Here is a 17,530-nt window from a genome sequence, read left to right as displayed (position 1 = left end):
CTTGTTGAGAATGAAGCTGATAAAAAAAACATTTTTTTATTTAAAATGTGAACTTTTTCGTTTAGTGAAATCCCGTGGGCTTGTGCTTAGAGAAATATCACTTGAAGAGTTAAAGGAAGAATATGTGAAGAATTACCGTATTTTTCGCCCCATAAGACGCACCGGCCCATAAGACGCACCTAGATTTTAGGGGGGGAAATAAAGGAAAAAATTTTTATTTCCCCCCCAGGTGCGCTGCGCTACACCAGGAGCTTGGGGCGTGCGGAGCTCAGCGCGCCCCAAGCTTCTGCGTGCCGGCAAGGTCTCCGCTAGCGTGGGAGAGCCGGGCGCCTCTCCCAGGGCTAGCGGACCCCTGCGCTAATCCAGAAGCTTGGGGCAAGCTGAGGTCAGCGCGCCCCAAGCTTCTGCGTGCCGGCAAGCAGTCCGCTGCCGCCCCAAGTCTCCCGCACCCGGCAGGAGGTCCCGCTGGGTGCGCGAGGCTTGGGGCGGCAGCGGACTGCTTGCGCGCACCTAGAAGCTTGGGGCTTGCTGAGCTCAGCGCGCGCCAAGCTTCTGCATCCCGGCAAGCAGTCCGCTGCCGCCCCAAGCCTCCCGCACCCGGCAGGAGGTCCCGCCGGGTGCGCAAGGCTTGGGGCGGCAGCGGACTGCTTGCGCGCCCCTAGAAGCTTGGGGCAAGCTGAGGTCAGCGCGCCCCAAGCTTCTGCATCCCGGCAAGCAGTCCGCTGCCGCCCCAAGCCTCCCGCACCCGGCAGGAGGTCCCGCTGGGTGCGCAAGGCTTGGGGCGGCAGCGGACTGCTTGCGCGCCCCTAGAAGCTTGGGGCGTGCTGAGCTCAGCGCGCGCCAAGCTTCTGCATCCCGGCAAGCAGTCCGCTGCCGCCCCAAGCCTCCCGCACCCGGCAGGAGGTCCCGCTGGGTGCGCAAGGCTTGGGGCGGCAGCGGACTGCTTGCGCGCCCCTAGAAGCTTGGGGCATGCTGAGCTCAGCGCGCGCCAAGCTTCTGCATCCCGGCAAGCAGTCCGCTGCCGCCCCAAGCCTCCCGCACCCGGCAGGAGGTCCTGCAGGGTGCGCAAGGCTTGGGGCGGCAGCGGACTGCTTGTGCGCCCCTAGAAGCTTGGGGCGTGCTGAGCTCAGCGCGCGCCAAGCTTCTGCATCCCGGCAAGCAGTCCGCTGCCGCCCCAAGCCTCCCGCACTCGGCAGGAGGTCCCGCTGGGTGCGCAAGGCTTGGGGCGGCAGCGGACTGCTTGCGCGCCCCTAGAAGCTTGGGGCGTGCTGAGCTCAGCGCGCGCCAAGCTTCTGCATCCCGGCAAGCAGTCCGCTGCCGCCCCAAGCCTCCCGCACCCGGCAGGAGGTCCCGCCGGGTGCGCAAGGCTTGGGGCGGCAGCGGACTGCTTGCGCGCCCCTAGAAGCTTGGGGCGTGCTGAGCTCAGCGCGCGCCAAGCTTCTGCATCCCGGCAAGCAGTCCGCTGCCGCCCCAAGCTTCCCGCACCCGGCAGGAGGTCCCGCTGGGTGCGCGAGGCTTGGGGCGGCAGCGGACTGCTTGCGCGCACCTAGAAGCTTGGGGCGTGCTGAGCTCAGCGCGCCCCAAGCTTCTAGGTGCGGGCAAGCAGTCCGCTGCCGCCCCAAGCCTCGCGCACCCGGTGGGACCTCCTGCCGGGTGCGCGAGGCTTGCAGACACTCGCCGGAAGCAGGGGGAGCCCTCCAGAGGGCTCCCCGTGCTTCGGGCGACAGGCTGCCGCCCCAAGCCTCGCGCACCCGATGGGACCTCCTGCCGGGCGCGCGAGGCTTGCAGGCATTCGCCCCATAAGACGCACCCCGATTTCCCCTTCATTTTTGGAGGGGAAAAAGTGCGTCTTATGGGGCGAAAAATACGGTAAATACACATAGGAATGACACGTGTAATCGAAAAGGCCTGACCTAGCTTTCAGTAGAATCATTGGAAAGTTTTATTTTGTTATTTAATTTATTAAATAATTTTATACCTCATTCTTCAAGAACAAGAAGCCTCCCAAGGTGGCTTCCAAAAATTACAAACAAGAACTGTAATTTTAAATACAATTAAAATCCACAAAAAAGCTGTATTAACAATAAACAACCAAAGGACATGGCAAAGAAGATGCCAAGTTGATTTTGAGGTGTTAAAATGTCTTACATATTTAAGTTTTTGTGTGTATGTGTGTGTATGACATTTTACACTTACTTCTGAGCAATATGCTTAGAATTTAACATCCAATGGCATATATTTAGGGTTCCAACTAAGGATATGCTCAGTACCTGCAAGGATTGGAGTTTAGTGGCAACTCCGGGTGTTTCAAAGGAAGAATTAGGTACCGTATTTTTCGCTCTATAGGACGCACTTTTTCCCCTACAAAAATGAAGGGGAAATGTGTGTGCGTCCTATGGAGCGAAGACGCCATAGCCCCGCGACCCTCTCCCGGCTGGAGAGGTGACGAGCGGCTATGGAAGGAGCCTCTATAGCCGTGCGTCACCTCTCCAGCCGGGAGAGCGCGTGCAGGGCTAAAGAAGCCCTCCGTGACCCTCTCTCGGCTAGAGAGGTGACGCGCGGCTATGGCTGGAGCCTCTATAGCCGCGCATCACCTCTCCAGCCGGGAGAGCGCACGTGGAGCAAAAGAAGCCCCCGCGACCCTCTCCCGGCTGGAGAGGTGACGCGCGGCTATGGAAGGAGCCTCTATAGCTGCGCGTCACCTCTCCAGCCGGGAGAGCGCGCGCGGGGCTAAAGAAGCCCCCCGCAACCCTCTCCCAGCTGGAGAGGTGACGCGCGACTATGGCAGCAGCCTCTCCGCTGTGCCTTTCTGCTGCTCCCTGACCTGCTCTTTGGGGCTGGTGGTGGGCTTCCCCCCACCAGCCCCAAAGAGCAGGTCGAAAGGATCCTGAAGCCTGGAGAGCGAGAGGGGTCGGTAGCTGCCTGAACGTACCCCCAACGGCACCTTGTTTTAGAGCGGGAAAACAAGAGGGGGGAAATTCTCCCCCTCTCTGCGCAGCGCCTCCTGCCACTTCGCTAAAGGGGCGCTGGGCAGAGAGGGGGAGATTTTTTTTTTCTTGTTCTCCCCCCTCTAAAACAAGGTGCGTCCTATGGTGCAAAAATTACGGTATATTAATAAAGTAACAAAAACCAATAAGAAAAAATGGAATTGATTATGTTTTTTTGTTTTGTTTTATAAAGCAGAAGTACAACACGAGCAAATGGGAACGAAGTTGTATCTTTAGTGCAAAGTTTCAGCTCCATCTTGAATTGAAACCCACTCTATGCTAAGGCTCATTAATGAGAAAATGTTGATACGATCTGGCTTCTATCAGGGAACTTTGCAAGGCACCTCCCAATGTGATTAAAATGCTAATTACTGAAAGTATTGATGCATGCAGGCCCAAAAACACAGCAAAAAGCAATATAAGTATTAGGTATTTCTTGAAGTGAATAAATTGCATCTCTGTGAGTGATCTAAATAACTATTCACAACTCTTCGTTGAGTAGGAAATGCTTTCTCACTGGTATATTGTAGTCAGTTCCTTGCTGGACATTTTGAGTCTTTTGGTTGTTGAGCCAAATGACCGACACAATAAAATTAGGTTCTGGTCCGATCTCCACAATGTTCAACAATTTTTGATCTGCATGTCGCTGCTAAGGCAGATCGCACCTAGGCCTTGCGACATGATTCAAGATGGATGTTGAGGTGCTCTGCCAGTGGGAAAGACACTGGTTATGACAGCAGTTCATAGAGAGAGGTATGACCATAAAGCAGAGGGGGGGAACCAATGGCACTGCAGCTGTTGTTGGGTTCCGACGCCCATCAGCCCCAACCAATGCAAACAATGGCGAGGGATGATGGGAGTTGTGGCCCAACAACAACATATGGAAGGCCACAGCTGCCCCACCCGTGTCTTAAGGAATTTATCCACAAAGTATTTCCACAGGGCAGCCTTTCCCAACCTGGTCTCCCCAGATGTTTTGAGTTCCTCTCCTGTCATCCCTCCATGCTGGCTGTAGCTGGCTGGAATTGGAATCTAAAACATCTAGAGGGCAACCAGGTTGAGGAAGGCGGTCATAAAGGATGGGAAATAATTGAAACATCCCGACTGGATACAAAGGTAGCTTTCTGCTGTATTGAGGAAGAGCTGGTTGGTTATGGAAGCCCAATGCACTCCTTGGAAGGAGGGATGTGTCTGCCTTGCACAATCAAGCCTTATCCAATCAAGTTGAGGCTGTTTCTCATGGGGCACCTTCCCCCCAACACAGATAGAGCGTGTGTGTGTGTGTGTGTGTGTGTGTGTGAGAGAGAGAGAGAGAGAGAGAGAGAGAGAATAGCATCACGTGTGAAAAATTACACACACGGGTGGATTTAGTTGCAATTATCCTTGTATGAGCCACTGGGGTGCACAGCAGTAAGACAAGGATATTTATGAAATGAAGATTTAATGAAACGCAAAAACATTCCAGTTGTAAGAGTAACTGCCCTGCAGTGATAATCCCACAAGGGAGATGGGAAAACTAGTCTTCTGCTCACAGGACATAAGATCATCCTGGGCAAAGCATTGGCAATCTATGGGGCTAACTGTTGCAGTTTCTTTGAGCACTCTCAAACGTTCTGAGATTGCACAGCATTGATCTGTGCCATAAATAATGCACATACCAAAGCTTTGTTTGACGGGGGGAAATACGGGTGAGCCTAAATGAATGAGGCTAATTGGATGTGTGTGTGTGTGTGTGTGTGTGTGTGTGTAATGAGCATTACTATGTTGTGAACAGCTTTATTATTTTATGGTTTATTGCAGAGGTTTCCAACCTTTTTGAGTCCACAGCTCCCTTGAGCAACTACAGTCATACTTCGGGTTACAGATGCTTCAGGTTGTGCGTTTTCGGGTTGCGCACCACGCCAAACCCAGAAGTACCGGAATGGGTTACTTCAGGTTTCGGTGCTCGCGCATGCGCAGAAGCACTAAATCGTGCTTTGCGCATGCAAAGAAGTGCTGAATCGCGACCCGCGTGTGCGCAGACATGGCGCTGCGGGTTGCGAATGTGCCTCCCGCACGGATCATGTTCGCAACCCGAGTGTCCACTGTACATTCTTTCTTTGACACCCCTCACCCCTTTTCGAACACCCTCCCTTGTTCCTTCAGCCTCCTCTCCTCTCCCCTTGGGAGTCCTCTGGGCAGCTGCTGCTGCTGCCCCTAGTCTCTGTGCTCCCCCCCCCCAAAAGAGAGGTGCCTCCTCACACTGCCACACAGGGGCCTGGGAAGCACTCCTGGCCAGCCCCAGAGGCACCATTCGCCCGAGGAGCTTGTAACCAGGGCTGCTGCAACAAACAGCTGTGCAAGCCTTTGGGAGGCAGAGATGCAAGAGGGCATCCCAGGAGGGATGGAAGGAAAGAGGGGTCGAGGCCAGTGTTGCCCGCAGCACCCCTGACCATCATTCAAGGCACCCCAGGGTGCCACAGCACACTGATTGAAAACTGCTGGTTTATTGGATTTTATGTTGTAATAATAACCTGCAGTTGGTCAAAGGCTTTTGTAAGCTGTGAGGATGGTTGCTGGTTTTCCCTTTGCCCTGTGTTCTCCTCTCACCCAAAACATCCATTGAGTTGTGTCCATGGGAACATAGGAAGCTGCCTGATGCTGGGTCAGCTCTGGCTTAGTACTGTCTATACTGTACCTGGGGCAGCCCACATGGGGCCCTCTGCTTTACAGTTCCCATCATCACTGGCCATACAGGCTGAGGCTGATGCAGTTGTAGTGCAATAACATCTGGAGGGCATCAGGTTAGCTAACTGGCACCTGATCTCCAGGGTTTCAGGCCAGGGACATTCCCGGCGCTGCTTGGAGGTGCTGAGGATCCAACCTGGGACCTTCTGCATGCAAACCATATGCTTTGCCACTGAGTTACAACTCTCGGCAATCCCCCCAAAAAAGCTTAAGAGCTCTGGGCAATCTTCCCCCATTTCCTTAATTTCGAGTCCCCAAAAATAGGGGTTGTCTTATACACAGGGGCGTGTTATACACGGAAAAATATGGCATTTGCATTTAGTTCCCATTGAAATTTAAGTGCCCTGAGGTCCCCATTAAATCACTAGCTTAAGTCTGGACCTAACTGATTGACCTCACACTGCTTCCTGAGCTGGAGTCGCATAACCAAAAACAACAGCCCAACCCAATAAGTGCCCAGGTATAATTCAGCTGAAGGCTTTGAGAGGAGCAAGACATCCAGCAAGCAAGCTGTTTGTTGGCAAGAGAGAAGCTGTGCAGTGAGATGGTGATAAAATGTTTGGATAGGAATCACTGGGAAATGCAGGGCTGAAGGTGGTCACTATTTTGCAGAATGAGAATCTGACGCGTTTTTGATGTGGAGGCTGCAGAGGGAAGTTGCACCGAGCCAGAGATGAAGAGAGTACGTTCCATGGACCGGGGGGCTTGGAGGATGAGTTTTGTGCCTCATCATCCTGTTTTGATTTCCAGTGGATCTGCACTACAGTAATTGGTTGCAGATAAAGCAAGTTGGATACGAAGGTGATTCCAGAAGAGTAATATAGCATCCTTCAGTACATTTCAACAGTAGCATCCCAGCAAAGCATCCCAGCATTTTCTGGTGACTAATTCTAGGGTAGTCACTGTGTTCTTACAGCAAAGTCAAATAAGCGTCTTACGGCATGTTAATGATAAACAGATTTGTTACCGTGTAAGTTTTTGTGATCCAGGTGCTTTTAATGAAGTTGAGCTCTTCTAATCTGCAAAAGTTTATGCCCCCCCATAAATTTATTCTTCTTCAAGGTGCCACAGTGCTTTATAAGGCTGTTTCTGTGCTCGCTCAGTGAAGGAAGGAGATGATTAATCAGTGGCTAAGCAGCATGGATTTATGAATGCCTCTTCTGCAGCTTTGATGATTGTAGAGTAAAATGCCTTCGTACTATTATTCCAAAATAGCAGCCTTTTGCTTCCTGGAATTTTAGTATGTCCAATTTTCATTTTGCATGAAAGAAAGAAAATCTTTCTGGGGCTGTTGTGTGTCTTCAGTATTTGGAAGAAGGTGCACAGGTGCTCTAAGATTTGCATGCACACACACATACATACAAACACACACATACAAAACACCTCACCTTTATGTACATTATTTATTTATTTTAAAAATTGGAATTAATAGCCTTGAGTTATAACTGCAGACCTTAAGAACATATGACTGAATAGGGATTTTAATTCTGTGATTAATTAAACTAAAGCAAAGCGATTTCTCACTTGGAATTAAGTCAAAGCAGGTGTGTTTAAGCAGCCCTTGTTTGTCCCCATGCCAGCCTGTTGTGCTTTATTTTGATCAATGTGACATTCTGGCATCTGGAGTTCAGATCCAAGGTATTTCTGAAATGCAAATTTAGTTTAGAGAGAAATGATAGAGGTGTTAGGCAGAGAAATCCAGTGCAGGAAAAAAAGACTTTCATGCTGACCAGTTTGCTATCATTCCTGCATTTTACAGTCAGGAAAAGAAATCACTCGTAAGGCTTGAGGTCCAAACTCCAGCAGTTCAGTTCAGAGGGACCACTAGGGGCACATCAGAAGATGGCTGACAATAACATCTCTCCGACCCACACGAGGTAAATTGGAGGCTGTGATGGGAGTAAATAGCCTCCCTACCTCCCCAGGATTATGGTGGGGGACTGCCCTTGCCTGTTGTGCCCTATACCACCCCCGAATTTGTGGGGATGGGGGCACTAGGCACAATGCCATCCTGTGGGATTTCGGCACTCCTGGACGCCATCTCTGATCCGCGCCACTAGCTGCAAGAACTTCAAAAGAAATAATTTGGATGAAGCTAATGCACATATTTCAAGGAAGAAGGGGGAGTAAAGACTGCTAACAGAAGAGATCTCTGATAAAACAAGACGAGTCGGAGGAACAAGTATAGATCATGAGAAGATACGCCAAGACTCGGTAGGGCAAAGGGACTGATGGGGGAGGGGGGGAAACCTTCCTTTCTTTCCTTTATGTGATTAAACAAGAATCCCCCCCACCCACAAGTCAGAAATGTCGTTTTAAGGACTTAAGCTGTGGATTTAAGGCTGTGTGGAGATAAATTTTTGAACCAGAGCATGTTTTAAGAAGAGCGTGGAATGTATAAGGGCTTTGGAATGACGCAGTTAAAAATACCGTCGCCATATTGGGAAGTTCTGTCGGAGGACTTAAGTCTGAGAGGAGAAATAGAGAAATAGAGCTGTTTTTATATTGTGGATGAAACTCTTCAGTGGGACTTAAGAACGACAGTTCTGTAATTAATGATGGAAAGAGCGCTGTTATCTATGAAGGCGATGATATATGGAAACCATCTCGATTTGAGGACTGGAAGAATGGAAAAATTCACACAGGATTATTATTGGTGTTTATCGGCTTAAGGAGACTATCAGAAGAGATCATAAAGAAAAAAGAGAAAATATATGAACAAGATGTGATGTGGAAACAGCAAGATAAGTCTGGATAGAATTATGAACTTTGTTTGGACTGATTTGGACATTAACGCAGTAGCAAGAAGATGATCAGAATCCCCCTTCGGATCTTGAAATATGGGTTCCCTCAACAAAATTTAAAATTCGGCTTTGTAATTCGGAATTTATGTGATGTAATTTGATTTGATGTGATTGGCCAGTTAATAAAAATTATTTTATAAATTAAAAAAACAAAAACAAAAAAACAAACTCCAGCAGTTCATTTAATGCTATCTAATTCACTTTTAATGGGGCAAAAGTGTGTGATTTGTTCATGGAATGCCTCTGATGATCAAAATGGCTTTGCTCAGGTTTTTCTGTCCTCCTTCACCCAGAGTGGCTGGGGAAACTCAGCTAGTTGGGCGGGGTATAAATAATAAATTATTATTATATAAATTATTATGTTAGGAATGTATTGTCATGCATGTTGAGTGGGGACCAGACACAACTGACAATCTGGTGGAGGGCCCCAGTGAGGTTGGACTGATCATGCCAGAGCCTCGGGGGAATTCACAGACAGCCAATTAAAATGAGATGTGTTGGAACACAATACATTTTGCCTGGAAAACTGAACTCACTCTCTCGCCCTCCTTTCCTCCCCTTGGTGTTTCGCTGTAGATTTGGCAGATTGCAAACTGATGACGTTCCCCATTGCCCTTTACAAAGTCATGAGGCACGTCTCGGAAGGAATCCATCTCATCACTCTGGCCAATAATGAGCTGAAGTCTGTGACCAGCAAATTTATCACCACCTTCAGCCAACTGAGAGGTAGGTGTTTATCTCTGAAGGAAACCATGGAATTGAAGAGGCAGTGGCATCTTGATCCTTCTTCCAAATGTTATCTTGTGTTTCAGACATCTCTTGTCATTTAAAAAATAATACTGGTACTTATTTTATTTATTGCTTCTCCTCCAAGAACCAAGGCAGTGTATAGCCATACATAAAGTTACAAACCATTAATAATAATAAAAAAATATCAAAATAATATTGGCAAACCTGCACTGAAAATCATCATCAGCACTAGACTCTTAGGGCACCTTAGACACTCAAATGGTTTGTGAATAGGTGAGGCTGGCTAATCTAAAGGTCAGCAACAACAGACCTCTGTAGGGATAGCATTTTCAGACTTTTAACGAAGCTTTCTTGCTTCAGTGATGGTGTTGGTTATGTTTCATGTTGCATTCCCCACAGTTCTGTATACAGTTCTACAATGCACGTTATCAGAGCACACATAAGCCTGCCCCATTGCACTTCACTCCACCCCCCCATTCTTCTTATTAATTATTTATTGAATTTATATTTTGCCCTATACCTGGAGGTCTCGGGGCGGTTCACGGAACAAAATCAGAATATAAAACAACAATATATATAATCAAAATAAAAACAACAACCCAATAACGCCCCCCCAAACCCCACATTTTAAAAGGGCATAGGAGGCCAATCAAATCCACCAAAGGCCTGGTTAAAAAGGAACGTTTTTGCCTGGCGTCTAAAGGTGTATAATGAAGGCGCCAGACGAACTCCCCTGAGGAGAGCATTCCACAGACAGGGAGCCACTGCAGAGAAGGCCCATTCTCGTGTTGCCACCCTCCAGACCTACTGAAGAGGAGGCACACAAAGAAGTGCCTCAGAAGATGATCTCAGGGTCCGGGCAGGTTCATATGGAAAGAGACAGTCCTTGAGGTATTGTGGTCCTGAGCTGTTTAAGGCTTCTGCCTCTTCTGAGTCCAAAAGGACCCGCTCGTCCACAATCACACATCAGTTGGGCATGCCTAAAAATGGTCGACCTCACAGGCACACTGCTTTCTGCCTTACCCATATTTCACTTCAGTTTTGGAGTGTGATTAGTATACACCCACAAACAACAACAACGAAATAATTCCATGCCTTTTGTCTAAGTGAAAGCAGAAGTTAGCTTTAGGGGCAGGAAGGTAGAGTTAAGTGTGCTTTATATTGATGTACATTACCAGTTCTTTATAGCATGACAGAACTGAGCTCAGGGAAGCAATGTCTTGGGAGGGACGCTGGCTCAGCGGTAGAGCACATCCTTTGCCTGCAAAAGATCCCTGGTTCATTCGCCAGCTTATCAAGTATGGTTGGGAGAAACCCCTGCCTGAATTCCCAGAAAGCTGTTGCCCATCAAGAGTAGACAATAGTGAATTAGATGGACCGATGATGTGCAAGGCAACTTCATACATTTCTTACTTGGGGGCGGGTGGGGAGAATATTGATTTCTCAAACTTCTGTCTGCTCCTGACTTGGAAAGGTAGAAAAGGTAAAGGATTAATAGAGAGCACACAGCGGAACTGATATCATATGCTGTAACGTGGATAAACGATCGCCTGGTAAAATTAATTTCCTCTCCAAAGTTGCAGTTCCTGGGAACAAAATGAATTTTGCGATCTGATCAAGTTGCTGACAGGCGTTGAAAGAGAGTTTGAAGGGTATACTGAACACTGAAGCATTAATAGAGAAATCTTATTCCCATTCAGTGGGCTGTAATCCAACGGCCGTGTATAAATAAAATAAGCATTAGTGAAAAATGACGCATCTAGATGGTGAAAGTAATGAAACTTGAAGTCCTTGATGTAATTTAATAGGGACATGAAAAAGCAAACAACCCACACATGTTGATAAATGGACCCTAACAGACACAGGGTGATTGAATGGCTGAGTTAATGATAGCTAGAGGCTTGAAATCAGTAAGGAGGTAATATATTTTAGCAGTTGTAGCAAAAGCTTTGTAAGGTTGGGTGAAAATTAGCTGTGGGAAATGCTAATGTCCCTCTACCTGGTGTAACCTAAGTAGTGACGTTCATCACTTGTTACCTAAATGGTACCCACATTGCGGTTTGTGGAGTTGTCTTAGAGATGTTGAAAGTAATGCTTGATGATGCTATTCTACAAATATTGGGTGAGGTCAAGAGCGAGCTTAGCCCAAGGAGGTCTCTGCTCACAACAGAATGCTTCTCCCCTTCCCTTTGAGCCCCTCAAGTCTGCTTTGAGGGTTAGGGGGCCCTCTGGAGAAGATTTGGGGTGCATAGGGCAGCGGGGCAAGGAGGAAAACCAGAAACCCTGTTGTGCAAGTGAGTTCCCATTGTGCTAGCAGCCAATCGCCGTTGGATGTTGCCAGTTGAGGATTGGAGTAGTGTAATGGCCTAAGAGTGTGATCTGCAACACATGAAGGGAAATATTTTAATGAAAAGCAACCTCATGAAGATGCGATGGTGAGTGCAGGGGCCGTAGAGATGCTTGCTTCTTTCTTCATCCACTCATATTTTCACCTTCCAATCTGCTTCCCCCACCCACCTGCAGGATTCTAAATGCATTTTCCCCCTGGCAAACATTCTCTTCTCCCTCTTCTGATGCAGCTAGGTGTAATGGCTGCTGGTGGAGACTGCTCAGGGAGACATGGGAGTTGGAACTCGCAGTTTAAAATGCATAAACCTGGCAGGATAGCGAGTAGGACTCTCAATTGTCCTGAGCTTGCCACCAGTTCTTGTGGAACTTCTGCCTAAAGCATTTTGGGCTTTTAAGCCTTTTCAGAAAGCAGCGTGCTTTTAAACAAAATATTTTAGGAATTACAAACGCTCCGGCAGAGAGAATCATTTCAATAGCTCTGGAGTCAGAACAGAATGCATCATTTTATTGGAAACTAGACCTCTTATGCTTGAGGGAGCCAGGCAGGGTTTCCAAACAACATGATACTTATTGGCGCGGTGTTCTTTTTGCCTCTTTCTCCGGAGACTTACTATGCCTGTTGGTCGTGTACTGTCGGGAACCTGCTGAGAGAGACTGATAGGCAAATAACTACTACCCATTCATTCGATGGAAAGGGGTGTATTTTCAGGGGCTGGGAAGGGCAGATAACTGTTCCAGTCTGTTTATGAAAGCATTGGTAATTCAATTAATGGAGAAGACTAATGAGTGTTAATCTGTAAGCAGGCTAACTCAAACTGGCCTATCATTTTGTGTTTACACAGTAGCTACCATTATTTATGCGCAGAGTGCTCTTTTGTGTATCAGTTTGGGAGAAGTGAAAGATGTTAGCAGCATGCTCTAATTCCTAGATGAGGCAGGAGGCGGAACAGGATAGTGTTAGGGGATGATTATTTGGAGGTTGGAAGCCCTTTCCGTATCATTGGAATGGCCTAATCCCAGGGGTGGGTAAAGGGTAGAGCAGGATCTGCTGGTGGGTCTCTGGCTGGGTTGCAGCAGCTCAGCAAGGAATTCTGACACCCAATTAACAGCAACAGCAGCAGAACTACTTCCCCCACCTAGGCTGCTGAAATGCAGTGAGTGGGTGGGTGGACCTAACCAGGAATGGACTTCTGGGTGCAAGGGCTATGAGCTCACTCCAGTTCTGGTTCTGAAAACAAATTTCTGGGTTCAGAATGTGCTCAGAGGCACCCTGTTATTTAATTCTAACTCTTATCTCATTTGCATTTGGTTCTGGTTGGTGGTTCTTGGGTTTCCAGTAAAAAAACACAAAGTAGATCTGGGAAGCCTGAAGTCTGCCCATCCCTGGCATAAACTCTCAAAAGTTGACGGCTTCCAGTGGGGTGCATATGTTAATCTGTTGCAGCACAACCACCCAAGGGTCATGAGGCACATTGGGGCACTTGCCTTATTTCTGTGAATGTAAGTTGTTTTAAACTGTTTTCAATATTGTGTTCTAATTGTTGTAACCCGCCCTGGGGCCTTAGGGTGAGGGGCAGGTGAATATCGTCATCAAAATCATCATGGTAAATTCTTAGCAGATTTAGAACAGGAACTTACTTCATCTGTTGCATAAAGCGTCCTTGGCACGAAAGATGGGAAGTTATAAACAGTGGGACCAAATCATTAGACTGCAAAAAGCACAGCCTGTAACCATTCTTTGTAAAGTCTAAGATAAGCAGAGTGACCCCTTGTGAAAGCAGTTATTGGTGATAGCACAACCAGCTTACCTTTGACCCTGTAGTGTGGAACAGGAAACCATTGTCTGAATTGAAGCCCAAAAGAATGCCACAAAATTTCTAGTGTGAGCCAGGGCTTTATCATTTGACAGAGGAGTTTAAATTCCCTTTTGGAAACAGCCCTGCACTGCTCTTTAAAGCACCTGTTGAAACAGGTAATAATAATAATAATAATTAATTTATTTGTACCCTGCTCATCTGGCTGGGTTTCCCCAGCCACTCTGGGCAGCTTCCAACAAAGATTAAAAATACATTAAAAAGTTTCAATGAGCAAAGTGGGACTGTTTGCAAAAGCACTTTCAAACAACCCTACAGTTCACTTTGAAGCAGACCCTGCAGAACTGAAGTCTCCTCTCAACAGCTGTGAACGGAGACTTCAGTCCTGTTCCCAGTCTTTGAAACATTTTCTGACAACTGCACTGTTTCATCATACATGTATATATGATGCAGGAAATCTGCGATCAAATCTCTGTTGCTCATAAAGCCCAACGTCAAAGACCTGGTGAGGCTACTGAAGACTTCCCCCTCCCCTTACACCTCTCTCTCACACACACTTTTTCTTCTGTGTAGGAACACCATGTTTGCCGGAGTTACCAACTCTTTGTGGCCCAGGCTGGAGAAACTATTGTGAGCAGCCCACAAACGCAATGCAATCAAGCACACATCGCAACCTACCTTATGGGCTATGACAGAATTCTTCGTCCAGTTCTAATCATAGCTGTCAATCTTCCCTTTTTTGGCAGGAAATTCCTTTATTCCAGCGCCGTTTCCCACTGCTTCCCGCTGCTATCCCGGATTGTTAGATATCCTGTAGACTGTCCCTGGGATAGGTGAGGCTGCTGCTCCCTTATTTTCAAATCTGCCTCTTCTAAATCCAGCTTGCACTTCTGGGAGTTCTTGATCCGCATACTGCTTGAGCCTACCTTGTAGAATTTTAAGCATAAACTTGATTACTGTGATGTTAAAAGGTCTGCCTTGGATTTGTATCGAGATCATTCTATCATTTTTGAGATTGCATCCCAGTACAGCTTTTGCCACTCCTTTGTGGAGTATGAGGGCCACTCCATTTCTTTTACGGGATTCTTGCCCACAGTAGTAGATATGATGGTCACCCAAACTGAATTCGCCCATTCCCGTCCATTTTAGTTCACTGATGCCCAGAATGTCAATATTTATTCTTGCCATCTCATTTTTGACCACATCCAACTTACCCAGGTTCATGGTTCTTACATTCCAGGTTCCTATGCAATATTTTTCTTTACAGCATTGGACTTTCCTTTCGCTTCCAGGCATATCTGCAACTGAGCGACCTTTCGGCTTTGGCCCAGCCGCTTCATCAGCTCTGGATCTACTTGTACTTGTCCTCCGCTCTTCCTCAGTAGCCTGTTGGACGCCTTCTGACCTGAGGGGCTCATCTTCCAGCGTCATAACTTTTATATGCCTGTTGTCTTTGTCCATGGAATTTTCTTGGCAGGGATACTGGAGTGGCTTGCCAGTTCCTGCTCCAGGTGGATCACGTTTGGTCAAAACTCTCCACTATGACCTTTCCATCTTGGGTTCCCTGCTCGGCATAATTCATAGCTTCTCTGAGTTATTCAAGCCCCTTCGCCATGGCAAGGCAGTGATCCATGAAGGGCAATCTTTAGGCAATCTTTATTTCGCCTCTGAGTCTGCTGTTAGCCCTTTGGAGAAAAGACAGGCAGGACTAGTAGCAGACTTTGTGCATTAGACCAGGAATAGTACATGGGGAGAAAGGGCAAAATTAGCAGTCCTCCACAACTGTTGTGAATTTAGGAAAAAGCTGCTGAGAGACCAAAGCACACAAACCTCCCATGTAATGTTTAGCTTGGCCCTGAGGTTTGCTGCCCAAACCAAAGTTTGTAAAGTACAAAAGCAAAGTTAAAAACAACCCAGTTATATTCAGCTGTTAAGGGAAGGAGTCAATGAGGAAAGAGGTTGGATGCCTACTTTCAGCTTCTGTGATTAAGGGGAAGTCAGACGGTTTCCCTGCTGGGCCCCTGTAATTAACTGTAAGTACCTGAAACAAAGTACCTGGAGGCCAATGCAAGATGTTAATACACAAGCACTACTTTAATATCAGATATTTTCTTCCATAATTTAAAAGCTATCCAGGGTAGAACTCTGCATAAGCTGGGGATTTGAAATGAGGATCTGTAAAGCTAATGCTGTCTTCGGTTTTTTGCTCAGAATTTTCTCCACTTCTTTCGTTATCCTTTCCGTGCTTCTAAACTAAACAAGGTAGTGTTCCTTCCCAAATGAGGTTTCCCCAACAGACCCAGAGCTGGATTTAGTTTGTCAACTTTCAAGATTTATCTTTTGCCATCAGGATCTTACAACCACCCAGATGGCTGATTCATTCAGCCATTCTCACAACCATTTTATTGGAAACCTGTATTTTTAAATTTTATTTTATAAGCAATACTCTTCTTTTTCTTTCTCTGTATAAAACCATGCTGTTAAGTACCATATTATTCACTCTATAAGACACACCTTTTCCCCTCCAAAAATTAAGGAGAAATGTGTGTGTGTCTTATGGAGTGAATGCAGGCTCCATGGCTTCAGCGATAGCAACACGATGCCTCTGAAGCGCAGTGGGAGCACCCCCACCATGCTCCGGAGGCTTCCGGTTGCTTTCGCTGAAGCCTGGAGAGCAAGTGGGATCGGTGTGCACCGATCCCTCTTGCTCTCCTGGCTTCGCTTTGCTAGAGAGGCAAATGGAAGGGGCTCCATTTCTCCTGCCGCTTCGCTGCAGGGGCGCTGTACAGAGAGGGAGATTTTTTTTCCCCTTGTTCTCCCCTTCTAAAACAAGGTGTGTCCTATGGTCGGGTGCGTCCTATAGAGCAAAAAATACAGTGATGTACTCTATGTTCTTCCCTATGTTCATTCCCCATCCCCATGGCTTCAGACTTTCTGGAGTTTTCTGATTCTGTCTACAATCTACCCTAGCATTACCTACCCTACCCAATCTACCCTACCCTACCCTACATTTCAGGTGTGACGCAGCTATTTTTGCTTAATGGTTTTCTGGTGGTTGAGATAGCAGTGGTGGCACACAGTCTGTGGTCTTCCCACACCTAGCAAGGCTCCCAATTCCTCCTTCTGCTGAGAAGGTTGCTCCGAGTTTGTCATTTGATTTTAGCTAAGTTTACTTCACAATGAAATTAAATGTTGCTTCTGTATTGCCTTTTCAACAAATGTGAGCCGTGTGGGAAGCCACTCCAAGGTACATCAGATATTGGAGAAGAGAGACTTGATTTGTGATGGTGATAAATCCCGTATAAATGTGGATTCTATTTGTGGTGGAGAAACGTCAGCCTTAATAACCATTTCCAAACAATTTCAGTGTAATGGGATCCGATGACATGATGTGTGAGATGGATGTTCCTAGTCGCTGTTTTTGCGAGACACTTGTTGCGTGTTGTTGCTTGCTGTGCTACTTGCTCTGCTTGAGAGAGCACATCATTTATATGGATACCATTCACTCCTGCTTAAGTTAATTACCAAGACCATGCTGGACAAAGAATGGATGTGTCAATCCATGGCTGCTTTGTTATTTATGCCTGGGTGCTTTCCCATCAGTGGGTTTTAATGCACATTAATGCAGGATTGGGTTGGACGATAACATATTAAAAGAAGTGAAAATGTGGTTTATGAAAGAAAGGGGAGTTTAAGGTAGAGGTCCATTTTGTCACTAGGGTAGATTGTATCTTGAAAACTATGGGAGTCTGATGACAATCAATACAGCTCCTTGGAGTTTCTCACAGTTAAATAGATGTCTTGGGGCTGCTTCAAACACTTTTCCTACACAGGAATGCATGGAGGTGATTGGTGTATGCTATCATTTGTGAAACTATTCTGTCTTGTGCTCTGCAGCTTTTAAATTGGTGCGTGCAGCAAAGTGTACTTTGCACAACTGTTAAATAGCCCACAGCACAGTCCCCACCCCAGTGCCCTGTATGCTGGCTCTGTGTGAAGCATCCTTAAAAGCAATGCCTTTGAGTGCAGTCCACAAGAGGGCAATATTGGTGCCTCCAGTACAAGCGATGAAAGAAACAGAAGCAGCTGTGAAGCTCGA

General features: G+C 47.0%; 1 protein-coding gene across 4 annotated transcripts in view; it reads left to right on the top strand.

The window, feature by feature from the left end:
• Positions 1–17,530, top strand: part of LRRC20 (leucine rich repeat containing 20) — a 78,337-nt gene that overhangs the window by 7,933 nt on the left and 52,874 nt on the right. For all 4 annotated transcript variants that reach the window (XM_081189834.1, XM_081189833.1, XM_081189836.1 and 1 more), the window contains one exon: positions 9,095–9,244. In XM_081189834.1, the coding sequence (XP_081045960.1) occupies positions 9,095–9,244 (150 nt within the window). The remainder of the gene's footprint in view (positions 1–9,094; positions 9,245–17,530) is intronic.

The sequence above is a fragment of the Podarcis bocagei genome (assembly GCF_964188305.1).
Source record: "Podarcis bocagei genome assembly, chromosome: 4".
In the NCBI taxonomy this organism is placed as follows: Eukaryota; Metazoa; Chordata; class Lepidosauria; order Squamata; family Lacertidae; genus Podarcis; species Podarcis bocagei.
This window is presented reverse-complemented; position numbering and strand designations above follow the sequence as displayed.